The sequence below is a fragment of the Zonotrichia leucophrys genome, chromosome 11, assembly GCF_028769735.1.
Source record: "Zonotrichia leucophrys gambelii isolate GWCS_2022_RI chromosome 11, RI_Zleu_2.0, whole genome shotgun sequence".
Taxonomy (NCBI): Eukaryota; Metazoa; Chordata; class Aves; order Passeriformes; family Passerellidae; genus Zonotrichia; species Zonotrichia leucophrys.
Genome location: NC_088181.1, coordinates 12169964 through 12197368, shown reverse-complemented (window position 1 = coordinate 12197368; position 27405 = coordinate 12169964). Strand labels below are relative to the sequence as shown.

The following is a 27405-nucleotide window of genomic DNA, read 5'->3' as shown; positions in this document are numbered from 1 at the left end:
CAGCAGGAGCGGGTGTGCGGGCGCTCTCCGCGCGGCCGCGGCGGCGATGGGGCAGCGCGGAGAGGGCCGGGCCGGCGCGGCTCCCGGCGCCTGAGGCCCCGGGGTGGACCCGCGGGCGGGAGGCGCAGCCCGGGCCGGGCAGGAGGAGGTGAGGAGCGAGCGGGGCCGCGGGACGTCGCTGGGCGCCGTCAGGCAGGGGCGCGGCCGCCTGCTCAGGCCGCGATCCGGACTGTTCCGCGGGCGGTCCCCGTGGGCCGCCGCTGCCGCCCCTGCGGTGCTGGGGGAGCCGGGCCCAGCGGCGGGGCCGGGCTAGGCCGGGGTGGCGGTGTCTCCGCTCTTGGCGGGCCCTGCTGGGCCTTTCCGCCAGCACAGCCTCGATCCCCGAGCGGCGCCTTGGCCGCTCCAGAGGAGTTTCGGGACTTCCCTGGCCCGTCCTGCGCGGAGCCGCCCGGGGAGCGGAGATTCTCCGGTTGGGCGGGGGGGATCATTGTCCTGCAGAGCTGAGCCTTGCACGGAGCCTGGCGGGTCTCAGGCCGTGCCCTGCCGTGAAGCAGTCCTGAGAGAAGCGGTGAAATGCGATATTCGGTGTAATTTCGGAAGCTGAGCACACGTGTTTCTGTTTTGGGCAGGGCTGGCCCAGGGTGTCTGCACAGCGGCCGCATTGGTGAATCTCGTAACGCCACAGCATTCTGGCCTGTGGGAATGAGTCCTGTTCTTCCTCTCACGGGGATTATTTGTATCAGATTTATAACGCCGAACACGACGTGTTTTCTTTTAGGAATTATGCTACCAGTATGAACATCTTTTATTACATTGCTTCCACCGCTGTTTTGAGTTTCTATTTCTTCTACTCGTGGCTTGTATTGCCGACGTGTAATTCTGTGCATTGAGCTGCACGTAAATTTCCTTGCTCCTAGTTTTAACCTTCCCATGAAAATTGGTTTGGGCTGTTGAAGAACAGAACTTTGCATCTTAACAAGTTTGATTACTTTTGGTATTTAAGTGTCAGTTTTTAAAAGAAACTGTACAGTTTATTTTAGCCTTTTCATTTCGTACTCTGAATCAGAGCCACAGACGTGTGCTCATTCTGAAACTTGATAGCTGGTTTCATCATCTTAATATAGTTCATGTAAGGCTCCTGCAGGGTAGGAACAGAGGTCTTGAATTTCAGAGCAAACTTACTCTGATGAGATGTCTCTGTAGTGACAAGAGTGACTCACAACTGAGGAATAATGGAAATTAGGGAAGCTTTGAAATTAGGTAGCTTATGGCCTACTCCTGACAATTTTTAAAATGTTTTTTCCTTCCACAGTATGTAGTGTTGCAGTCATAATTTTGTTTTTCCTGTTTCTCCCCAAAGTCTCTTGAGCATGAAAAAATGCAGGTAGTGGGTGGAATAGAAGTTTGCAGCTGAACAGGCTCTGACACTTGAATTGTCCCTGTTGGTGGCCAAGTTCTCTTGGGTTTGCACAAATCTTGTAGCTGCTGGTGTGTTGTGCAGTGCAGTGATGGCTTTGTGCTGAGGATTAAGGTGCTTGGTTCCCAACTTAATCATACAGTGGTCTAATAGTTTGTTCTGGTCATAGTCTGCTACAACTATGCTGTTTGTTCAGCAAAGATTTTTCTTTACTCACAGAATTCAATGGAAAACGGCTGTAAGAATAATCCTAAAATGAGTGGTGTATGTAAATGTATTTTTGATACATTGCCAAAACCTAATGTCCTTTTAAGAAGCTTTTCTGTAGTCCTAAAAGAACTAATTTATCACTTGTGTTATTCTAAAAGAAGAGTATTTGGCTTTTAAAGCTGTGTGGGACAGTGGTTGTAGATAAGTTTTTAAAGGAAGGCATTTTTTAATAGTGATAACGAACTCCTTAATAAAGAAAAGCCTTTTGGTACTATAGCCAGTGGGTTTAGTAACATTTCTGTGGGTAACAGGGCTTTAAAGACTGACCACACACCACATAAAGTTATTACATAATCTAAATGCAGCTGCTGACAAGTTTGCAGACTGAATTCTTTACTACTAAACATGTGAAGATTGTATTGTTGCAGCCATGGACTTGCAAACAAGATATACTTATTATAAAATAGATAAGATAAAGCTTATTTTAAAAAAATAATCTTTTTTAAGCGGTTGAACATACTTTCTCTTTTAATATATTATTCCATGCATACTTACTAAAATTAATTATTTGTGTAAATGAAGTAGGGAAAATCAGGATCCCTGTAAGGTTGGAGATACTTGTTTGCAGTCTCCTGGGGATTGAGAAACTTTGTGGAGTGGCTCAAAAGAAAAAAAAAAGGAAGGTGAAGTGTGTCAGCTCTTGAAAGAACATAAATGTTCTTGAGAATGTAAAATGGATGTATGGAAAACAAGATAGGGTTTTTTCCCTGTTGTGTGAAAAAGTAAAGGGAGAAAACTACTCAGAACTTGTATGTAACTCTTATTTTACTATCTGAGTAGACTTACAAAAATTAATGGTCATTTAATCATGTTTCCATGAGGGACAGGAGGGGGGAATCTTGCTGTGTTCTTCATCAGTTTCCACATAAACTGTTTCAATCCCATGCTCACCCCACTTTTTTGTTAGTCATTAACAAACATGAAAGCCCATTTATGTGTATCAAAGGCAAGTGAGGAGAAATACTTTTGAACTTGGGAACACACGGATGGTGTGGCAGCCTTTCCCTCGGTGAGGTGTGGAAGGGCCTGTCCTGCCCCTCGGGTGTTGGCACATGGGAACTCCTGGGAGCTGCCACCCTCGTGTCACCTCTGTGCTGGGCACAGGAGCCTCACCGGGCACTGTGTGAGGTCCTAGGCACTGAAAGAGGAGGCTTTGCCCACGTTCCAGGTTGTCTCCAGCTGCTGCTTTTCTTTGAGTTTTGTTAAATTCTCTGTTTGAAAAGATGAGGGAAATAATTACAGGAGTGCTGGATTTCTCCAATGGCTTCTGAGACTGGTTTCAAACAGGGTAGGAGAAATTGCAATAGATTTTGTGCTATTTGAATGCCATCACAGACAAGTGGTGGAGAAATAGGGTACCTAGGCACAAGGACAATGATTATTTGCCTTTAGGTGTAAACAGTCATTGAGATTGTCCTTTAACTGAATTAAACTGTGGCATCACAGACTGAGAACAGGAACATTTACATGACAATACATTCTGAACTTGTACACTGCCCTTTGCTGTCATCTTTAGAAGAACAGATTCTGCTAAGGTCCTGCACATCTTTCTTCCTGTATCCACTGTGATCAAAACTATTGACACACATGCTCAAAGAAGTATTTTCAAGTTGTTCTTTTCCATTTTATTAGTTGTGAACTGTAGTTTTCTAAAGATAACTAAGATGTTTGCTCCATGGTATTTTAATAACTGAAAGTATTTCTTACTTTGTTGTAGTGAACTATCTTTCTAGAAAGATAAAAATAAGAGCCTCCATTTTTTTTCCTGAGAACTGCATGTTGCAATGCTGACACAATTTGGTTTTCATATATTGCATATTACTAGAACTGTCCATTTCTATTAAAGAAATGGCTGTTATAAGTTACTAAAGTTTCCATTTTGTGCTGCTCTCTTTTGTCAACACAATTTTCTGCTTCACTAAATCAAAATGTTATGCAGGATGACAGATGCAGTACACTTTGTCAGAAATAAGTAGTCACTAAGCATGGGAAAAGAGCTTTATAGTGGAAAGTTTCATTAAAATGCTGTTTGTAAATAGAACAGGTTGTTTATTTATGTTCATTTGCACTTGAGTTTTCTTTTTGCTTTCACTTATGTGTATTTTCTTTTTTTTTTCCTGCATTTCATTACATGTTTTCCATAACCCTTTTTTCACAAGGAACTAAAGAAGGACATGAAATACACTGCAATAAGGAGCAGAAATGGATAAATGGTCTGTCCATGATCAGCAGCACAGTGGCTGTTCTGGGACTGTGGTCACTGCCTTGCATTTTGCTGAACTCTGATCTGTATGAGGAATGAGTTGGTCACAGATTTAAATTGTTTTATGTTTTACTTAAGGCTAGCTGTGCTTACCCAATTCAATTTTGTCTCTTTTTTCTTTTCTTTTTTATTCTAGGCTTCCTGCTCTGATTGTGTTTCTTTGCAAAATGAATATTGCATTGTTTCAAAAAGATTGGACCCTCCAGTAGAATTTGAAAAGATCACTGCACATAAACCAAGAGCTTATTTTTCTTGAAGACTTCTGTCCAGCTTTTAAAGTTTTAATCACAATGAATTCAGGCTTATGGAGTCAAGAAAAAGCGAGTTCATCCTATTGGGAAGAGAGGATCTTTTACTTGCTTCTCCAAGAATGCAGTGTCATAGACAAGCAGACTCAAAAGCTCTTGAAAGTGCCCAAAGGTAGCATTGGGCAGTTTTTTCAAGACCGTTCTTCTGTGGCACACTCCAGAAATATTCCATGTAAAGGCAAGAAACTGCAGATTGGATTAAAGATTCTGGAACAACCTCATGCAATCTTGTTTGTGGATGAGAAGGATGTTATAGAAATTAATGAAAAACTAGCTGAGTTGCTTCTGGCTATTACTAACTGTGAGGAAAGATACAGTTTGTTTAAGAGCAAAAGCAGGTTAGCTAAAGGAGTGCAGATAGATATTGGCTCTCCTGTCAGAGTGCAGCTGAGGTCAGGGGATGAGAAATATCCTGGAGTTGTTCGCTTCAGGGGACCCTTAATGCAAGAAAGGTCCCTCACAGGGATATACTTTGGAGTAGAGTTGCTGGTAAGTTACTTGCTAAGGGGTGGTATCTGATATACTTTATGAGGTGAGCTAAATGTGTCTTCAGTATAAAGAGAAAGTCCTAATAATTTTTTTTTCTGGAAGCATATTACCCCTAAAATCCATTACTTTTAGTCTTCTCATAATTACTTTTATGTGAACGTGCCATATCACATCAGCCTTGTAATCTCCATGTTAAGTCAAGCTTGATGTGGTGCAGGGGCTGGCAGAAAGACTTGGATGTACTCTGAGTCCTCTAGCCCAGAAAAATTTAATTCATAGAGTTGCAGAATGGTTTAGCTTGGAAGAGACCTTAAATATCATTCAGTCCCAAACCCCTTGTTAGGTCAGGGACACCTTCCACCAGACCAGGTTCCCCAGAGCTCCATCCATCCTGGCCTGGAACACTGCCATGGATGAAGCATCCACAACTTCTCTGGGCAAAAATATGTACAGCCCTCTCATGGTGGGTATCTGGCTCTCAGATTTCTGTGGAGTGCTTTGTTTGCCTGTGTCAGGACACAGTCAGTAAATGCAGGGTTGGACTTTAGGGCTGCTGGTTTTGGTGATCCCTAAAAGTCCAATGGCAATTAGTTAAAATAGAGAATGTATCTGTTCTGTGCTCCTTGTGAGATATTTCTGCAAAATTAATGCCAACCATAAGCTATTGAAGAATTAGGTTGAGGAGAGTTCTTCTCTTGTTGTAGAAGTATAATTTTCAAAGTACTCTTTAAACTTTTCCTGAACTCTTTGTAATTCCCCCTGAGAAAGAACCTCAGGGAATATCAGGCCCGAGTGTTTCTGAAAATCATCTCACTTTATATGGCATTTAAGTGGAATATTTGAATGCTTAGCATTATGTCTAGTATGAAGTAGTCTTGTCTTGATATGGCAAGAATTTGATGATTGAAGCAAGATTTGCACCTGAAGAAAACAAGCTTCTCTGAGTATAAAGGCTTCTGCCTGCAGCCACTCTCTAATCTAGTGACATCTTGCTCTTTATTCCCTGAAGATAGACAGTTTGTATATTTGCCACAGATTCAATTCTCTCCATGATAGTGCATCAGGCAAATTCTTAGTGCAATTTATTCAGAACACTGGATTATGTTACTGCTTTATTAGTAGTCTGTTTTTCACAAAATTCATGATTGGTTTTTTATCTCTTTTTTTCCTTCATTTTCTTCCTTCTCTGACCCTTAGGAAGAAGGTCGTGGTCAGGGCTTTACTGATGGACAGTACCAAGGCAAGCAGCTTTTCAGATGTGATGAGGATTGTGGGGTTTTTGTTGCTTTGGACAAACTGGAGCTGGTGGAAGATGATGACAATGAACTGGAAAGTGACTATGCAGCTCCAGTTGACACAATGCAGGTAGAACTTCCTCCTCTGGAGATCAACTCCAGGGTTTCTCTGAAGATAGGAGAGAGTATAGAGTATGGCACAGTTATATTCTGTGATGTCTTACCAGGAAACGAAAGTTTAGGATACGTTGTTGGAGTGGACATGGTAAGAAAATAATCTGACTTTAATAACTTCTGCATGTGTGTTAGCTAGTGAATGACATGCACGTAGAAGAAGAAACATTACCCACAAGCTACTTCAGCGGAGGCTGACCTAAAATGGGAAAGAAACACTGTGTTCAAAGATGCATTTGGTGGTAATTTTCTTGGCATCAGGTAAATGGTGTTGTATTTGATGCTGAGCAGTTCAGGCAAAATACTCTGCATACTCTGAGGAGCCTCCACTGAGCTACTTGCCATGCTAGGTGTCAGTCATGGAGTCAAGTGTTTGTCTTGTGAGACTGGCTTTGTTCTGCCTGTTAAAAAAGTAGGCTGAATGTCTTTTTCTTTTGTTAGCCATTTTTAAAAGCTTTTTTTCATGTAGCTGTTTTGCTTGATTTAGTTCTACCTTATAAGTGTGACTTGCAAGGACAAAAGTGATCTTTCAAGAAAATGCGAAGCTTGTAATTAAAAATTATTTCTAGCAACATGAACTTCTTAAAACGAACAGCTTTAAAATTTTTGGTATTTCAAGATTGATCTGGTTTTATAGCTTAGATGCTTCCATTTTCTTGGTTGCATTACCTGTTTCCTAAAAATGCACTGGAATTGCTCTAGCCTGGTTATCAATGTTTTTTAGAAGAAAAATGCTTGTTAAAGTAGGAGCTGTTTCTCAAGAGATAATGTTTTAAGCTTTTGCCTTTAAAGTCTATAATGTTTGGCTGTTCTAAATACAAAATTAGTTGCAGGAAAAAGTAGATATTGTTAAATGTTTTAATTCTGTGTGTTCTCAGTATGATGTAAATCTTCTTTTGGGATATATGTAATGTGTTTTTCTATTTTTAGGATAATCCGATTGGAAACTGGGATGGAAGATATAATGGAATACAGCTGTGCAGTTTTGCAAGTGTTGAAAGTACACTTCTTTTGCATATCAATGATGTTATTCCAGGTATGCCCTGCTTTCTTAACCAGAAGGCAGACTTTGATAACATCTAGGATAACATCCTCCACCTAGGCACAGTTATATGATTAAAGCAATACTGCAGAATTCATTTCCCAAGTTCACTTGAATTACCTACTGTTATATTTCTCTTCAGTATTGCCCTCCTTTGGGTTACAGGCTCACTAGTAGAAAAGCTTTAATACTGAACAGAATTCCTGTCAAATTATATAGTATTTACAATACTCTGCAGTGGGTAATCTTCTTGAATATGTGAGTGTCTGTAGTAGGAATCTTTTCTATGGACTGTTGTTCAGTTTACTCCAGGGTTTCAAATATCTTGATCAGAAAATTTTTCTTTCTGTGCTTGGAAGGCGTTGACAGGATTATGTATGCATTCTGGGAATGAATGCTTGGAAATGCCTGTCAAGATTGTGGAAAAAATTCACTGCAGTGATTCACTGAATAGTGTTAACTTGTAACAGCTACAGTTCCTGATTCCTTTTCTGAAGAAGGAAAAGTTTGTATGAGACTTTGGTTTGGGCACTGTCTCTAGGCAGGTTCTAATAGTTTGTAGTCTGTAATTGTTGCTCTCACACTTCAATTTGACTCACTTTTCTTATGTCTGCCTCCTACTTGCTGGTTTAGTTGATATGTTTGCTTTTGCACAAATTTTCTGTTCTTCTCTGGAAAATTCACAGGGACTTCTCCATTTTTTGAAAAGAGTATTTATTATAGATGTGTTCATAGAAAAAATCTTAAAAATTCTTGTATCTGTTTCCCATAATGGAAATACATACCTACATTAAAGGATGTGAAGTCAACCTATTTGATGTGTTCAAGAAGTAATGGTAGACTTTGCAGCAAGCAGTTGCTGATGTGATAAAAGCAGATTGTATACACATAAAATGTTGTTCTTGTGCCAAACAAGGCTTTGTTCTGCTCAGTGTTAAAGCTTGTGATAGCAGAGCTTTGTTCAGTTTTGAGGTGAGCTGTGTGTAACACAGTGAAAGCATAGCAAAGGGAAGCTAATACTCTCTTCATGTGCCATCTCTTAGAGACTGTGTCCCAGGACAGGAGACCTCCCAAGCTTGCCTATACCTCAAGAAGTGGAGACAAAGGCTTGTTCAATCATAGTAAGCCAAAGGCTATAGGTATGTATGGGAAGGGATTTTCTTTACTTTTGTAAGATTACTGTAACTGTATTGCAAATATACCTTCTTATACCCATAATTTATAGTATCCATAATTTATAGTCATAAAAAATTTGCTCTTGAGAAGAATTTTCTGCCTTCTTTTCACCTTGGTGACTGCGATTTCAGCTCAGATTGTGTGTTGGTTTGGTGTAGACTTCTGCCTTGTTATAAGCTTAGAACTGTGTTAGCCTGTGTTTGCTCCTTTGTGGAAGTTGTGTCTTCTTGAAAGTGTACTAACAAATTTATATGATGAAATAAGAGTATAGATGACTTTTTGTAAATAGAGATTATACAGTATGTTGTTTTCCAGGATCTACCTCTGAACCTGGAAATAGAAGCAGATCTGAAGTCTTCTACACATTAAATGGCTCATCAGTTGACTCTCAGCCTCAAACAAAAACAAAGTCCCCATGGTATATGGATGAAGGTAAAGAGAGGATAGTTTTTTATATATTCATTTTAAAAACCCAGAAAACAATACTAGAGTGTATTATCTTCAAATAAAACAAGGATGAGATTAAATGGAAAACAATTGGACGGTGTTGTCATAGTGGCATACATACTACATCACAAAAAGCATCTTCAAACCCCTGAGAAAATGTTCTCTGTCTTGGTGTGGCCTGTGGTTTTATTCTGCATGTGGGAGATTGTTCTTGGCAATTCACATGCAGCTCTGTGGGAATGCACGTGTCTCACAGGCAAAATAAAAGCTGAGGCTGGGATGGAAGACAAGAAGTATTCCTTGTAGCTGAGTGTACACAGTAATTGTGTTTTGCCTGTCTTTGTAGCTGTGTTACAGGTCCAAGGGAACTGTAATATTGTGCCATGCCAGCTAATCAGTCTGGAAGTGAGAGCAGGGAAATTATCAAAGTATATGTGGGTTTTTTCTGTATTTTTAAAAATTTATTTCTGTAAAATCTCTCTTTGTTTGTTTTTAAAAGCATGAGTGCACATACTTGAAGGATCTAAAGATCCTCATTTGCTTGCAGACCTATTTTTCTTTTTCCTTAGAAAAGTGTGGCTAACTGGCTTAATGACTGAAGGAGTAAATACTAACTAATGTAACTGTTAAGTTACACCAGAAACCTGTAGAAGCAGTAGCATCTGAATTCTTTGAAACACAAAAGAAAACGGGTTAAAATTGTTCTTGGTTCTGTAACAGATGTCTTTTTAATGTTTTTAAGACATTAACTTCATTTAATGAAACAGCATGGGGAGGATGGGTGAAGATGAAGAGGCTTTTGTTATGTGAATACCAATTGTGTATTAGAGACCCTTCCAATTCAGGGTATTCTATGTCAATGTAGGGAGATGGGAGAAGGACAGTGCTTGTGCTGTTCCATGCAGTTGTGATCTCTTTTATCAGGCACTGCATTGCTCATGACATGTTTAAGTCCTTTATTCTTGATAGACACTGATAGATATCCTGTTTTAGAACCAAAGGATGTTGTGATAAAGTCAGTGGAATAAGCACTTTTCCATTTGCAAATCATATCTGCAAGCAATTATTTATATATATACAAGCTGTGAACCAAATAATTTCCTCAGTCACAATGACCAGTGAGCTCTTTCTAGTTTTGCCCCCTACAGTCATAATCCTTGGGGCTGTTAACTCATGTTCAAAGAAAAAGTCTTATGTGATGATGAAAAAAAAGATACCAATCCAAACCTTTCTGTAGTTTCTAACATCTCCTTTCTCTGTGCTGTTCATTTCTGTTGCTTGTGGTAAAAGTGGTGAGACTGCAGCAGTGTCTGCTCAGTCAGCTCTGTGTCTCCAGTGTTGCCAAGTGACAAAAGTCTTCCTAAATGAAATGTCCCCAGCTGTTGGTGCTTCCCACCTGTTACATCAGATGTTGCTGGTTTGAGAGCCAAGTCTTTCCTTTTTTAATTGAAGGAGAAAAAAAATCCCAACACTTACTAACACCTTGGTTTTGATTTTAACAGCTGCTGAAGACCCTTCAAAGTCACTTACTGATTCATCTTCTGGATTTGGGCATTCTTCACCACCACTGCAGCCACCTTTAACAAACTCTGTGTCTACAGAAAACAGATTTCACTCCCTCCCCTTTAGCTTGACAAAAACAACAAGTACTAATGGTACTATGGGACATAGTCCTCTCTCTTTATCTGTTCAGTCTGTCATGGGTGATGTGAATACTACAGCTACCCAGGAGAGTCCATCAGCAGCAAGCCCAGTTGGAAACTCACATGGTCTTGAAGCAGGTTCCTTGGCTGAAGTTAAAGAAAATCCTCCTTTCTATGGAGTAATCCGCTGGATTGGCCAGCCCCCTGGAGTAAATGAAGTGTTAGCAGGACTGGAACTGGTAAATAGAAATTCTAGCTCACATTAATGCTAATTACTAGTTTTGTTTCTCAGAGCTGGTGCCTTTACACTCTGCAAAAGCAACCAGTTTGGGGGATTTGCCAAGTGATTTGTTTAGTGTTAAGTTCTTTGATAAGCTCTGACTTTTATGGCTGCCCCACACCTTACCTTGTTAGTAGGATCTGAAATGTGCTTGTATCACAGTGGGCAAAGGATTTTGTAGGGTTGATCAATTCCTTGCTTTAGAGGAATGTCCTTTGCTTACATTATAGATATTGTAATTTAAAAATGAAATTTAAAGGTCCTTTAAGTGGAAATTTAAATAAAATTCTCTATCTGTAGTAGTCTTTGTTGAATGTAATTTTTTGTTTGTTGTTTGCATATCAGCAAGCAGGCAGTCAGAGTGATGATTGTCAGAGCTGTAAGGCTGGTTTTGATAATTGACAGTAGTGATATTGTGGATTTGACAGCCATGTGCTTTATGTGTTTCTGTGGGCCCTTTGTTAAAAAACCCCACAGTTGCCTCAAACATGAATTGCTGTTGTGTACTGACATTCCCTCCCTGGCAGCAGCTGCCATGGTTGTGATGGGGTATTGGTTAAATTAATGTGTACACAGTTAGGGGGACGGGGGGGTCTTTATTTTGGGATAATGTTAAATGACATATTACATAAAGCAGTGTAAAATCATGTAAAACATAAGCAAGGTATGTGAGAATGTGAGTGGAATTCCAGCTGTTACAAAGAAGTCCTGATCCTTGTGGGTGTTTAGGGTGAAGTTGAAGCCATAGCTTGCCACAGGCATTCTGAGCCTGCTCCTTAACCTGGGTGCCACTCCTGCATTTCTGCATTAAAGCCTAGTTGTTGTTAGTAAGCAGGCAATGTGCCTTAAATCCTGTTCCCAAAGGTAACAGCTTGTTGTTGTTTACTCCTAGTTTGTGTTCTCTCTTTGATGTACATTTTGTACCTTTTGAAGCAGGCATTTTTCTTGTGCAGCCAAATCACGCTGAAATTGTTCACACCATCCCATGCTCAGTGATTTCAATTAATTGGTAAAAAGTGCTCTGAAGGAATCTGGACCAGGTTGAATTCACAGTCTCTCCTCCTGCCTCCCCCATGCTGCTTCTGATGGAATTTTTGTTTTATTTTGGATGTAGTGAAAGTTTAAGCATGAAGAAAGAAAGAAGCATGCAAGTCTTAATTTTCTCAATAAATCTAGTCTAACAACACCTCAGTTGAGGCTTTGGATGCTAAATTGCAGAAACAGTGTGTATCACGCTTTGGAGTAGCAGAAGGGTGACTTATGGGTAGATACTTTATCAAATATCTTACTGCAGAATTGTAGAAATAAGAAAAACACTGAATCCTTCTCCCTTGGATTTTCAGGAAGATGAATGTGCAGGCTGCACGGACGGGACATTTAAAGGAACTCGCTACTTCACGTGTGCTCCAAAGAAAGCTCTTTTTGTAAAACTCAAAAGCTGCAGGCCAGACTCCAGGTTTGCCTCACTCCAGCCTGTTTCCAACCAGATTGAGCGCTGCAACTCTCTAGGTACTGAGCTTCTGCTTATTTCTTGTTTACCACCTGGGAACTGCCCAAGGCTTTGCTTTCATTCATTCCTGCAATAAGCTCTTTTATTGAGCACCTGGAAATCTGTACAGGTAGTACTTAATTGAGATTAATAAATAGCAGTTCAGCCTGTACAGAATACAGTGATTCTTGAATTATTCCTTTATGCTTTAAAACAAGACAGTGTTTTACAACTTCTAACGTAAAAAGGGTATGGCATAAAAAATTCCCATAATTTTATGACATTTCTTTAAATATATGAACAATCTTGCTGAAAATGGTGTTTGTAACTCTAGCACTGTATGATTACATTAAAAGAAATACAGGCAGTTGTTTTTCTATAATCTATAACATCTAATTATTTTAGTCTCTAAATGTTAACAAAGAAAAGCATGTATTTTTATGATGGAGGTTAGTGGTGGAAAACTTCTTTTTTTCCCTAACTTCACCTAACTTCAAGTATTTTAGATTTCTTGGGTCATGTTGTATTGTCTGGGACAACAGCAAAGAAATTTGTCTGATACTTGTAAGGCAGTGTGAAAAAGGCATTTGTAATGAAAAGAGAACTTTATTCCTACTGGATAAAATTAATTCAGTGCTGCAGGCTTTCTGAAGCACTCTGGTGTGGAATGTAAGGCCTTGTTCACTCTCTGGAAGACAGTGAGTCTCAGCTATGATAAAATGCTATTCTAGTCCAGAAGAGGAATGCTTACACTAAGGCAGCAGCTTAGCTATAAAGTATTACTAGGAAAATCTCAAGGGGGATAAAATTTGAGGCTTTAAAGTGACTTTTGAAAAACAAAATTTCAGCCTTTGGAGGTTACTTAAGTGAAGTGGTAGAAGAAAACACTCCTCCAAAAATGGAAAAAGAAGGTTTAGAGACAATGATTGGAAAGAAGAAAGGTATCCAGGGTCATTACAACTCCTGTTACCTAGACTCCACCTTATTCTGGTAAGTCCATCATTTGTATAGTGACATCCCTTGCTAGAAATGCTGAAATGTGGTGTTTGCTTGAGAGACTGTCTGAGTTCCTGTGCAGCTCCCAGAGTGCTGTGCTGCAGTCCCTGTGCTCTCCCAGTGCCAGCAGTGCAGTGCTGCTCGTGCCCACACTGCACTGGCCCTTGTGGATCTGCTTGTTTGGACAGAGGGGGTCCCTGGCCTGGAGATGGTTGAAGGATCAGGAGAGCACAGGGGTGGAGGGAGGGAAATGCCTCTTAGAGCTCTTTGCAGAGTCCTGCCTGGGTGACTGGTTCTGTTCTTTGCTGCAGAAGGAATATTGGGTTGGAGTGGACTTTGCTGTTTAGTGCAGCTGTGTCCCCTGTCCATAACTGCCTCTTTTTAAGTCTGTTTAGTTCTGTAATTCTTCTGTGGCTTTGCTTGGTTTGTCTTATGTTGCTCAGGCATCTGAATGGTCAAAACAAACCTTCCTTTTCCTTTTTCTTTGTAGCCTGTTTTCTTTTAGCTCTGTTTTGGACACTGTGCTACTCAGACCTAAAGAAATTAATGATGTAGAGTATTATAGTGAGACTCAGGAGCTGCTGAGGACAGAGATTGTGAATCCTCTGAGAATGTAAGTGAAGATCTGGTCTCTAGTCTAACATGAATTAGAGAAATCCTGCAGTGTTTGCATTCCTAGTGCAAATCTGAGAAGTTTGGCTATCTGCTGCTACTCAATGTATTTTTTAAAGTATTCTTACTTTTTCTTCATAGCAGATTTAATCAGTGATAACTGGAAAGAGTTATTCATTTTTTGGTGAGAAATATTTTCACTAGTTTCTTACTTGCAAATGGATCAGCACAAAGCTATTGTAAAATTTGTGCAAGTATTGTACAATAATACAGAAGTATTGATAAATACAAGTTATGTTTGTTTACAGCATTCATCTTTGCATGTTTTTAGTGCTACTGTACTTGAAAAGATAATTATTTGTGTTATCTTATATGGAGTTTCACAACTTGATAGATTTAGCTGGGCTTTAAAAGTTTCATTGCTTTTTAGATGTGGTCTGCAAGTGGCCAAAATACTTTTATTAAAATAACTTAATATGACCTTTGTAATTTCTCAGGCACAATGAGCAAAGGAGGTGCAACAAAAATCTCCATGAAAAGTTGTTGTTCTTAAGCTTATTTTTTTTCAAACAAGTGAATAATGCAGTTGTAGTTCCAAAATCCTGTGGGCTGTCACTGAGCAATTTCTGACTAAGGTTTTATTTTGATAAACAAAAGTGTTGCCTCTGAAGCCTTGCTCTTGTCAGGGAGTGTGTGCTTGGCCTGCTGTGTTCCAGGGTCTGTGGAACAGGCAGGATAGCAGGCTGCACACTGAGTAGCAGAAATCCCAGGTGCCTGAGGTGGCTGAATGCCTTACTGGCCTTTGATCACACTGAAAAACTTAGGGGAAAAGACTGAATGCTCAAAGCCTGAGCTGCTTAGGTCAGCAGTACAGCTCTGTGTCTTTCTCAAATATCGAAAGATTTTGTTAACAACTCCCTCAGTGCTGTTATGTGACATTCTGAAATGATGTATTAAGTTGTGCAAATTAGAGTGAAAACAAATCAAAAGTAATTAACTGACAAATCTGAAAATAGTTGTCCTGGTAAGTTGATGATTAAAATGCTCTTGAAGTTGTAAAAGAACATTGAGTACTGCAGTAAATTTATACTACATTAAGAAAACCAGGACTCTGATTAAATATAAGAAATCAGCATGTAGTTGTGAAGAAATACTGTATGCAGTTGAATAAGGATATGAGAACCTGTATTTCAGTTTTTAAGTGATTGGTTTTGGCTTTTCTTTTACTGCTCTGACTTGATCAAAAACTAGCTAATAGCTTATTAAACCCATTTGTCTTAGATACGGATATGTATGTGCTACAAAAATAATGAAACTGAGGAAAATACTTGAAAAAGTTGAGGCTGCATCAGGATTTACTTCAGAGGAAAAAGGTAATGGGGAAGGTTTGCTTTTCTTTTTCTTCTAATATGAAGGGACTGAGGAACCTTGCTACATAATTAAACCAGAACAAAGCACCCAAATATTTTTCCGTGGCAGTAGTGTCTTGAGTCTTGAGCAGAGATCTGAGTCACCATTGGCTGCTAGTAAGGTCTTTTCTGTTTCCTGAACTATGTAAGGAACCCCAGCTGAACAATTTCTGGAGTCTTCCACTGCCTGAGTTTCTTTTAGTGCCTTCCTGTGCCCCTGGAACTCCCTTCTAGCAGTTAGTGGAGAAGACTGATAAGGCTGGGATGTTTGTCCTCTTTCAAATTGTCACTTTGATCCATGAGGAATAAATTTTGCACTTCAACATTTCATTGTTACAATGGTTATGTAGTATGTTAAGGAGTAAAATGTTCAAATCATGTTAGAAAAGTCAGTTCCCAACTTCTTGATTGTCTGCTTAATATATTGATTAATTAGCATTGTATTATGTAACTGTTTTGCTTTTATTCAAGAGAATCCTACTTTCTTTGTAAATACTGAGTGCTGGAACCAGTATTAACTGCAGCTAGTGGCAGGGAGAGAAACAGACCAGCAGACTGTGGTGGGGGAGAGCAGCCCTCTGGGAAGTGCTGCAGTCTTGGTTAGAGAACTTGGTCTCTGGTTTAGTTGAACTTGGGATTATGGTGTAGCTTTTGTGTTACTGTCACTGCTCCTCACTGGCTCTCTGCAGAGTCACTGTTTCCTTTTGAAAGCTTTTATTTCTCCTGGAAAAGATGTGTGGTGCTAAATGATTCCTCTGAAATACAGAGCATCTTTTTTAACTTGACTGGAAGGCTTTGTTACCCTGTTGAGCCTGTGCCTTTTATTAGGGCCTTTTAACACTAAAAGAATAAATAGAAGTTTGTCATGAAAATATTCCTAGTTTGTCATAATCTTATTGGGGTAATAATAAAGCTGTAAAAATCAACTGTTACTTTTTTCCTATGAAAATTTTAAAAACCTTCAGTTTCAATGAGTCTTGAATAATGTATCTGGTTTTGGATGCTGACAAAACTTTTTTCTCTCCTGCCTCCAGATCCGGAAGAATTTTTGAATATTTTATTTCACCATATTCTGAGAGTTGAGCCACTGTTGAAAATAAGGTGAATCTTATTTCTTTGGCCTTTTAGGGCTTTGTTGTGTCTATGCCATACACAGAACATCACTCGTGTTCCACCATTCAGCTTTAGCAGCAGAGTTGGTGTGTAGTGTGCACATACCTGAACTCCTCAAGGGCAATGCAGAAATCTCCTTTCTTGATAGTGAGCATCATGCTTTTAGAACCCTCTCAACACCTGAATACTCTGAAAAGCAACTTTGGCTTAAATGCTGGCCAGATTAAAGGAAGTTACAGTTTATAGCAAATTTGATGAAAGTTCCCAGGAATTTTTGATGCTGAGATGAACCAGCTCAAACCCAATGGTTTTCTTTTGCTTTTAGAGGCTAGTTAGTCCTGTATGTTTTTTCTCTATAGTAGCAAAAACCATTTCTTCAACCTGAGCATCATCTTTTATATCCTTTCTTTTGTACTTCCAGAGGAGGTTGAATTGCTTATCTGAAGATCTCCTCCCAAATATATCTGAGTTATATTTATTTAACAGAAACATGATCTGAGAACATTGATATTTGATACTTCTATGTTTTGAACATCTGACCTCAAAACATACTTAATTTGGTAGCTTAATCCTGTGTCCCTCTCCCTAGCTATGCAAAATGTGTTGTGGTTTTGTGATTCTTTTTTTTTGAAGAGGATAATTGCTTTGTGGTAGGGATGTGTGTGTTTAATGGAAAGGGTTTTTTGCCCCTTATGGTGAGGATAAAGAAGTTTCTCCAGATTCCTTCCTATGGCTTGCATTGGCAGTTTGTGTGGTAATCTGCCTCAGAGCTGGCCTGGGTGTGGAAGGAGTCTTAACTATTACAGCTGGACAGCCTTGAATTTGGATTATCCTTTTGGAGAGTTCTCTGCTAACTATAGAGCAAGTCTAGCAGCATTAGCCATCTGTGTGAGACTTCCACTGCAGGAAGCAGTGTAAATATCACCCTGATTTAGAGGAAATGTTTCATTAAACCCATCATACTGAAGATAATTAGTGTTGTTTCATTTGATATTTTATTACTGAAACTCCTAATTGTCTCTCCAATGAAAGCTGCTTTATTGTCTTGGAGTTTTTGATGCAGATGCTTAGTTGGTAGTTCAGCCATGCATAGACATATGTTTTTAAACCATGCTCTGAAATTTGCATTGGTTTTGTTTCTTTAAATTTTTCCATAATCAATTCAAGCTTAATACTTGACTGCCTGGCACTTTTTTACTGGGGGTAGGGGGCTGGGCTTTGTCAGGCTTTGTTGTTTGTTTGGGGTTTTTTAAAGCATAATATATTTCAATGCAGAGAGGATGTCTTGTCACTGTTTTTATGTAGATGGTATTTTCCTAGAAGGTACAGTCATCATTACAGTAGAGCTTCAGCATCTATTTTTTGTTTTTTTTTTTTCCTTTGAAACTGTTTTTAGATCAGCTGGACAGAAAGTACAAGACTGTTACTTCTATCAAATTTTTATGGACAAAAATGAGAAAGTTGGAGTCCCAACAATTCAGCAGTTACTGGAGTGGTCTTTCATCAACAGCAACTTGAAGTTTGCAGAGGTTGGTGACAGCAGTTACCTTGTTAGAAGTGATCATACCTAAATATCTGTCCATTCAGCAATGGGAGAAAATAGGATTTGGTGCAAAAACATGCAAACATGTTGGAAATGGGAATATTGTGTCAGTGATCAAGATGCCTACATAGCAAAAGCATTTTAAGGTTCACTTAATGAGATGTATTCTTTGGTTGAACAGATCAAAGTGATTTAGGTAAAGAATTACTAAAAGAAAACTTCTTAGCTGCTGCTATTGAGTTGTTTTAAGGACTAATACTTTGAGATACCTCTGTGGGCTATGAATTAAAAAAAGATGTATACATTTATTGCATTAGAAGAATGTCTACAAAGTTAGATAATTATTTATGTCAAGTTCATTACATTGTATTCTGGCATTTTACCTAGGCACCCTCTTGCCTGATTATCCAGATGCCCCGGTTTGGAAAAGACTTCAAAATGTTCAATAAAATTTTTCCATCCTTGGAATTAAATATAACAGACTTACTTGAAGACAGTAAGTATATAACATTGCATTGTGTAATGAAAGACAGTTGCTGAGACCGACTAAGACAGTTAAAGTATTCCTGATACTTCTGGTGGCCTGTTGGGGTTTTTTTCTGTTGAATATTTACCAAGATAGTGTGAGATGCTCGGGCTGAGGAGAAATGAAATTTTACTGGGTGGAAGGCTTTTTTCCCCTCATGTAAATTAGAAGCTCTAATTCAGAAGAATATATAGAATACAACTTCTTTTTTTGTTTATTTGAGTACCTGTATAACTGAACTTATTTCAGGACTGTTTTTAAAATTGAGTTATTAGAGCAAAGCTGTTCACTAGTTCATTAGACTGGAAGGGAGCCTGAGATGAGGATGTGCACCTAAAAAATGTGCATTTTTTAGCCATAATTATGTCACTTTTTTTCTGACCTAATTTTCTGCCATTGATCATCCACTGAATTTTTTATCACATTGTACTAAGGAAGGACAGCTGGTTTTAAATTTAAGAATTAATAAAACTGCCAACATTTCTTAGAATAATAATCTCTGAAGTTGCCATGGCCTTTTCTCTCACTGTCTTGGCCATCAGCTTATGCTTTTCTCTTGTTTGTTTTTTTTTTCCCTGGTTATTGACAGCTGTAGGAGCTAAGACCACTATGATGAGAGAGAGCTAACAGGATTTAAAAGCCTGTTTTTGCTTGTTCATACACTAGATATTTATCATCTTGTTTTGCCACTTACCAGTGTAAATGTTTTTCTCTTAATCCACACTGCACCAAAGAGAAGTTAAATAGACTGGTACATTTCTCTTTGATTAGCAATCTCATTTTAACTATTTTTTTATGTAGTGTTCATTCTCCATGTAAAGTAATAGCTGTCCTTCACTTTCATATTCCTTTTGTTAAAAATGAAAGCCTCCCCAGCCTGGAGACTAACAGCTTTGTTGCCTCTGCAGCTCCCAGGCAGTGCCGTATCTGCAGAGGGCTCGCTATGTACGAGTGCAGGGAGTGTTATGAAGACACCGATATTTCTGCTGGCAAAATCAAGCAGTTCTGCAAAACATGCAATACACAGGTCAGTGCTTGTCTTCGGCATTCACATGGGTTTTACCCAAATGGTTAATGCTGTGGTAATGCTGTGGTAATTGAAAGAAAGGCAGAAGACATAGTGAGGCTTCTTCACCAGCACCAGTGTAGCTGCCACCCACCAAGTGAAGTGTCTCCTCTGGTGACAGATCAGACTCCTGCAATGTGTTTATCAGCATGGCATCTGCCAAATCCAGGATTTGAAACAGTGGAGAAGTAGTAATCTAACGATGTGGTTCAAATCTAATTTTATGTTCATGCTACCTTGTTAGAGTTGATAAATTCGTGACAGAAATGCTATGTTTTGCTGTTTGGCAATTGCATGAAGTTGTCAATCACGGCATGTTTTCAAATCTGAGCATAGTAGAAAACTGTTGCATTAAACCTGACCTCCCTTCTAACCTTAGATTTGAATTTTCTGGGCAACATTGAACTACACTGGTGGGGAAAAAATAGAAACGTTTAGTCAGCTGCTGTTATTGCAGTTCCTTCTCTAACACCATTAATCTTCTGTTCAGCAGTAATGTCCTTTTTAGCTTTGTCTGCCGCTGAAACAAATAATCTTCTGGGGTGTTTTTTCTTTTCTGAAATATCACTTCAACCGTAGGTTCATCTTCATCCCAAGAGACAGAGTCACAAATTCAATCCGCTGTCGCTTCCGAAGGACCTGCCGGACTGGGACTGGCGGCACGGCTGCATCCCCTCGCAGAAGATGGAGCTCTTTGCGGTGCTGTGCATCGAGACCAGCCACTACGTGGCCTTCGTCAAGTACGGCCGCGACGACTCCGCCTGGCTCTTCTTCGACAGCATGGCAGACCGGGATGGTAACCTCTCCTTCAACCCTTCACTCCTCTTACAGTTTTGTAGCTGTGGTTTAGATTTCAGGGTTTGTTTCCCTAAACTTTTGGGGATATTAGTGTAGTTTAACTTGATGTGCTCGATGCTGGGATACTGATCTTGGCTCAGCCTTACTGTAGCACATTGATTTCATGGCAGCTGCTGATTTGAGTATTCTGAATTTCACCTCAGTTGGATGCCTTGGTAATAAGAAGGTACAGAAGTAACTGCAGAAGTTTCCTAGTAGGACTCCCTATACATTTTTCTATGCTTTGCAAATTAGGCAGAGACAATTAATTCTAAATAACCAACTGCAGGAGTGTACTTTCCATTTATATTTAAGTTGATGTACATGATTATCAGTTAGCATACAAATATTTTATCACTCTCTTCAACTTCCTGAAGGGTGGCTGTGGTGAGCTGGGGGTCGGTCTCTTTCTCCAGGCAACAACAGACAGAACAAGAGGACGCAGTCTCAAGCTGCGCCAAGGGAGATACAGGCTAGAATTAAGGAGGAAGTATTTTACAGAAAGAGTGGTCAAATACTGGAATCATCTACCCAGGGAGGTGGTAGAGTCACCATCCCTCGAAGAGTTTAAAAAAAGACTGGATGTGGCACTTGGTGCCATGATCTAGTTGAGGTGTTAGAACATGGGTTGGACTCGATGATCTTAAAGGTCTCTTCCAACCTAGAATTTCTGTGATTCTGTGATTTTAATTACTTTTTCTTAAATGACTTATGGTAGCTGTCTTTAGAATAAAGGAAGTAGTCACACATTACAACATCTATGCTATTCCTTTGAACCCCTTTAGAGTTATCAGTGGAAAATTGTTACCCTATAATAATATAAATGTCAGTAAAACAACTGTTTTCTTAGATGCTGCTTTTTAAACAGATCCCATTTAAATATGGACTCTGTAGTTCTGGTGCCTAAGAAGAACAGTAATAGATGAAGTGTCAGACACATAGTAACAGTTTTTGCATGAAGTATTTTTGAACCCCTCTGTTACAGTGTGAGTTGGCAGGGAGAGAAGAGTCTTGCCTCGTGTTGAAAATGGCACTGCTACAGAAGTAAAGTCACTTTCTTACAATGGCCAGAAGACAATCAAGCTTCGTTTCAGAGTGCTTGAAATATGTATGACTGATGTTTGTAAAGAACCACTTTATTTCAGGAATTTAGATCATATGAGATGCTGGAAATATCTCCTGCTGATCTTAGTCGGGGGAGAGGGGGAGGTTTTAGTGTTGCAAATATTTTTCTTCAGCTTTCCTTCATAAGCTAAAAATCTCTGCTGGGAACAGCAGGATGTCCATACTTGTGTTGTTTGAATTTGCTCAGTTTTATGAAAATGGCCAGGAGCAAACCATGCCTTAGTCATGCACATCAGGTATAGACATGGTTTGTAAATTCATCAGCTGTTACCAGTTGTCATGTTATTAACAAATTCAGTGCATGTGAGGTATGTGTTCAGGTCACTGTCCTAAAGTCACACAGAGTTTTTAGTGTTAATGAAAACCCAGAGTTCCCCCTGGTTTTGTGGGGTGTTTGTGTGGGTGTGGTTTGTTGGTAAACACTACAGGATATTCTGATTCTAATAGTGATTTCTTGAACAATACACTTCTCACAGGTGTTTACCCTGCAGCAGTCCAGTCTGGCATGTTTAAGTTTTTTAGAAGGTGTTTTCAAGAACTGGTAATGCTGTTGTAATGAAAGTACATTTTGAATAGCAAATATATGTAGATATTCTCCTAATCTGTTTCTCCTTCTTTTCTAATGGTTTAAAAGGAGGTCAGAATGGCTTTAACATTCCACAAGTTACACCATGTCCAGAAGTTGGTGAATACCTGAAGATGTCTCTAGAGGAATTGCACTCACTGGATTCCCGGAAAATCCAAGGCTGTGCACGAAGACTGCTTTGTGATGCTTACATGTGCATGTATCAAAGTCCAACAATGAGTTTATACAAATGAACCAGGATCTCTGCAGAACTGAGGAGACAGTACAGAGCCACCCACTCTTGGGTTTGCTGCAGTTTTGGGTAGTTCAATGCAACCGTTGCTGGCAATGGAAGAAGTTGACTATGACATCCAGAGGATTTACTGTTCCAAAAACTACATATGGAGTTCTGTCACTGAAGTATTTAAGCATTTTGCACTCTAGGAAGTGTGCTTGTGTGTGTTTGTTTTATAAACAAAGTTAAGTTACTAAAACTTAAAAGCTTTAAGTGCATTGATGATACACAGGCATTTTTAAAATGTTAAAGGTGGAATTATGTCAGGAGAAATCTCCTTAGTCCATTGGGAATGGAAGGGTACAGTATTCTAGCTCAGTGCATTTCTGTGGACAGGGATGATGATTCTCGTAAGTTTCTCTACACCCACCCTTTCTCCTTACCCTTGATCTTTTTAGCACTGTAGATTCTCTCTCAAAGAGAGAATAACTTCAGTTTGAGTAAGGTAATTTTTAGACTGCTCATTGCATATTATGTTCTCTTATCTACTACATTCGTTTCAGTTCTAAAAATTAACATTCATTTAAAGATCTGAATCCCTGTCTTGCAAAAATGAAGCACACAGACTTGCTGTGTTGTTAACTTGCAACTTTTGGAGGGGAAAGAGAGGAAAAGAAGAGGGCATTAAGGGGAAGCATAATTGCTAAAATATAAAATTAGCAATGAAAATTAACAGATGTCTTTTTCTAAGTGTCTATTTTTAAAGAAACAAAGCAGTCTGGAACAGAACAGCAACTGTACACAAATGATTCCAGGACAAAACAATAAAATCATGGATTGCCTCAGGGAATGTTACTGAAGTGAATTCTAGTCCTTGGTAAATAGAACTGAATTTTCTACAGTACATTAAGCTACTGCCTGGGAATGTTACACTTCTGACTCTTCATTTCAGGATTAGTAATATTATAAAGAGAATATTAAAAATCTCTGCTTGGAAAGATGAAACTATACATAAAGGTAGATCAGAGTTTTACTGTATACCAAGTACCTGATGAAAACTAACTTGAAAAGCTGCAAAACCTGTGTTTATGTAAAGTATTATACTTTGAAGTCTGTTGGTTCCTGTTTGCAATGACATACTGTTGTTTTAGTTGCCTTTTAGCTACTTCTGTCTACACTACTGGCAAACATGCAACTATATATATACAGTAACATCTGGTTGTACAAATTGCATCTATATGAACTGTACATTTTCAGCTCTTAAACTGTTTTATATGGAAACTTCCTTTTTGGGATCCGGTCCATAGAAGGAAAGAGATAACAAATTTAACAGAGGAAAAGCCACACTGAAAAAGCCACTGTTTTAAAGGCAATGGAGACTGATCCCTTATTGTAGAAAGTGTGGTTACTTTGTTTGTCTTGGAAAACCTAGAATCTTTCTTTGGGACACACTCTACCATAGAGGGTAGTAAGTTTGAAAACTGCTTGAAGGACTAATCTGTGAGAAGCGGGCTGCTGAGGGGGTTGATCTGTTCCATTTGCCTTTGCATGAAGTGTGCTCTCACCTTTCACTCTCAAGAGCAACAGGGTTATTAGAAGTGTCACCCTTGCTTTGGCCTGGAAGAGTCTCCTGGCTTTCATGTTCCCTTGCCTTATTTAACCAGTCTGTGCTCCTTGGCCAAACTCTCCTTTGTTTTAGTACAGAGCTCTTGACTTCTTTCTCTCCTGAAAAAATTTGGTGAGGTTTTAGGTGATGGATTCTATAACCAGGCCCTTGTGTCCTAACCTGGAAGGAGGTCCAAGCAGTGACCCCTTGGACCAAGGAGCAAACACAGGCCCAAGCACAAACCTGCACCCAGGAGACCAGTCTGAATGTCTGGATTCTTTCTCTTCCCTAGCCCTAGATTTATTTTTGACTTTCCTAGTGCATTAATTTCATTTGTCTTCCACTGGTGTCATCTTTCCAACCATCCCCACCCCCAGCCTCATTTCCTGCTTGAGCTTGGAGAACAGCCTTGGACATGCTATGGCCAGAGGAGAGAATTGAAATTGGCAGCCATTAAAGTTTCCTAGGTGAATAATCTTGTAGCAAAATATCCTCTCTTTCATACAGCTGGAAAGTATCCAGCTTTTCAGGAGATACACTCGATTGGCAGAAGTGAATTAATACACAGGGGTGTAAATGAACTTGGCTTCTTGCGTCCAAACTCCTGGCCTTTCAATGGAAAAGGAAGAGAAGTGTGGACTCTTTCTGTGGGACACATAGGGAATATTCTTTACTGTGCACGCTTCTCGGTGACAAATACTGTGTTTGGAAGGGCAGGCAGTGCTCTGCAGCCTGCCTTTTGTACTATAGATTATTGCAAAATGGTAAATAGTTTTGCAAGCACTGTATGATTACATGGTTAGTTTGTTGCCCGCTTAAGAGGGCAGAGATATCTTCTTCAGCATGCAAAACAAAAAATAGTTTTGGCAATCAAGGAGTCTTCTTTTAATCTAAAATATATTGCTGTGTTCTGTACTGCACTGCATTGGAGGTGATCTGGCAATGTAAATGAAATGTTACAGAAATAACCCCAATTTTATTTCCTTTCTCAGAAAAGAGTATACAAACAGAAAAGTGATTTCACTGTGAAAGGAAACTTGTAAAATAACTTATATGCAAAGGTAAAAAAGGTGGGGTTTTCTGAGTGTTTTTTAGCCTTCAGCATATATTTGTAGGGGATTTGAATAAGCTATTTTGAAGCTTGCATTCTAAGCATCTACTGCTGTTAACTGTAATGCCCAAAGAGTCCAGTGACTAAGCACCCAACATTTATGTTGTTTAATGCATTTGGAAACCTCCCAATCAATTATTTTATTTTTTTTTTAATATAGTGAATGTTCCCCCAAATTAATAGCACCTAGATCATTCTTCATGGTTTGGCTTATAAGCACTGCTAACAATGGCCTTAACCTGTGAGTAGGAAAATACATTGACAACATGGTTCCTGACAGCCTGTAAAAATGTAAAGTTTCGTAGGACAAACTTTTGTAACTGGGGAAAAAACCTCCATCCCATGCAATTTGCCTGCTCTGCTAAATGTTTTTAGAACTAGGGGTTCAAAATGGAACAAATCACTGTGCTACTCAATCCTTGCTTCTTGTGAACATAGAGGGTAAAGAGGACGTATTAGTTAAAGGTGATGCCTTACAGATTTACTCAAAATCCTTCAAGAAAGCCCCAACCAAACCCACTGTAAGTTACATCAGAAGGCTTGTCATTGGGCGGGGGAGGTAATTGGAGGAAAAAAATACAGAAATATCTGTGTTCAGTAAAGGTCTTTCTACTATGTGATACTGATTCTGTGCTCTTGAAAATTGTACTACTGTGTTGTACTGAACAGCCTGTGAGATTCCCATTTTAAGCAAGTACTGTGTGTAACAAGAATTGCTCTTGATCATAAATGGTTCATTTCAATGCACTTATTTTTCTCGTGCACTTTATACTCCACTGAGTAGCTGAGTGTGGTCACCATGATCCCTGACAATTGCCAGTTCCATCCAATACTGAGGCACCATCGTGCTGCATACCACACTGGTGTGGTTTCCTGACTGAGCTGGTGTAAAAAGCAGCTTGAAAGCTCTGTGTATTTTTACCACTGTAACAAAGCATGTTTTTATCTGTTCTTGATGTTTTGCTAAATAAACATCCCATGTTTTGTGCACAAATAGTCTCTTAAGCTTACAAGGCTGTCTCCAAGAAGGCATAAGGGAAACAAACCATTGGATCAGGTTGCCCTCAACTAGCCTTAATTTATTTTTTTTTTCAAATGGTAGGGCTGAATGAGCTGCTGCTGGAAAGGAATGTACTATGTGCTCTTTCTGTATTAATATTAATTAAAAATATTATTCTTATGGCTCTATTCATTTCTTTGGGGCTTGGAAATGTGGGAGTGTCATGAAAAAGCATGAAGATGGAGTGAACTAGCTTGTTTTGTGTACTTACAGGCAGTTTTATGTTTATCCATTTCTTTTAGTCCTTCCTTCAATGTTTTTAGGAAACTTAGGAATTGTTGTACTATATAAAATCAAGTCTAAGAATACTACTTGTGTCTTACCAATTAACATCTAATGCTGTAAGGGAAAACCACTGAAAAGCAGCTATAGCTGCCTGGAGTTTTCCTGGCGGGATTTTATTTTAAAATTCTTCATACACCACCTTACTAACCTTAGTGAGCAGCTCCTCCTGGAATAATGCTGTAGCTTCACTGCTGAATCCACAGCTGCCACTTTCTATGCATTTTCTGTCTAGAAAAACACTAACTCCTATCCAGTAGGAGTAGCTTTACCTTTCTATTTATTTTTCCTGAGTATTTTAGTAATGATAAATAAATAAAAAACTGGTAAGTATAGTGAATAAAATCCTACCTGAGCATGCAAAAGGAATTACGACAATGTAAGCATTTTAAAAATATTTATCTTACTGAAAATCCTTAAACACTTGTAAAAACAGGTGCAAAAGCTATTTTTAGGAAAGAGCTGCAGTAAAGGGTGGGTTTGTTAAGCTGAGCTTTGCACGAGCAGGTCGGGGGTGCTGCTCTGCCCTGTGTGACTGTGCCGGGGCGGGGCCGGCGCTGGGGCCGCCGCTGCTCTGCGGCCACACGGGGGCAGTGCCCGCCCCGCTGCGCCCGGCCCGCCGCTCAACGCGCGGTGCCGCTGCCGGGGCCCGCTCTGTCCCCCTGTGTCCCCTCCTGTGTCACCGCTCTGTCCCCCTTCTGTGTCCCCCTGACTTTGGCCCGGAGCCGCAGCTGCCCAGGGCTGGCGGGCACTGTGCCCCGCAGCCCCAGGCCAGCCTCACTGCACCGCTTGTGGTCCCGGCAGGGAAAGCTGGATCCGAGAGGTGCCCGTGTGTCAGTGAGGGAAGCAGGCACTGCTGGCAGATGCAACATGCCAAGGAAATCGGAGGGTCGTTGCAGCACTCTGATGTAAGGTGGTGAAAAACGGTATCACCAGCACGAATGTAGCAATAATTCTTCACACCAAAGCTCCCACGTGAAATGAATTGTCGCAGAGGAGAGCCAGGTGCTCTGTGGGGAGCGGCCCAGCCTCCCCCAGCCCCGGCTCCCTCCCGGCTCTCCCCAGGCCTCTCCTGCTCCCTGCCCG

At 39.8% G+C, this 27405-nt stretch overlaps 1 protein-coding gene across 2 annotated transcripts; it reads left to right on the top strand.

Moving 5' to 3' along the window:
* Positions 1-26157, top strand: CYLD (CYLD lysine 63 deubiquitinase). 2 transcript variants are annotated; one of them, XM_064722953.1, is made up of 17 exons: positions 1-148; positions 4087-4747; positions 5945-6112; positions 7087-7192; positions 8242-8337; positions 8690-8806; positions 10324-10703; positions 12088-12253; positions 13082-13223; positions 13720-13842; positions 15123-15214; positions 16285-16351; positions 17760-17892; positions 18294-18402; positions 19341-19459; positions 20078-20294; positions 22095-26157. In XM_064722953.1, exons 2-17 carry the CDS (start codon positions 4241-4243, stop codon positions 22277-22279), a joined length of 2727 nt encoding a protein of 908 aa, XP_064579023.1. In that variant the 5' UTR covers positions 1-148; positions 4087-4240; the 3' UTR covers positions 22280-26157. The 2 variants fall into 2 exon arrangements, with proteins under 2 accessions (XP_064579023.1, XP_064579022.1); XM_064722952.1 differs by having other exon boundaries at positions 5945-6247.
* Positions 26158-27405: the final 1248 nt, after the last annotated feature.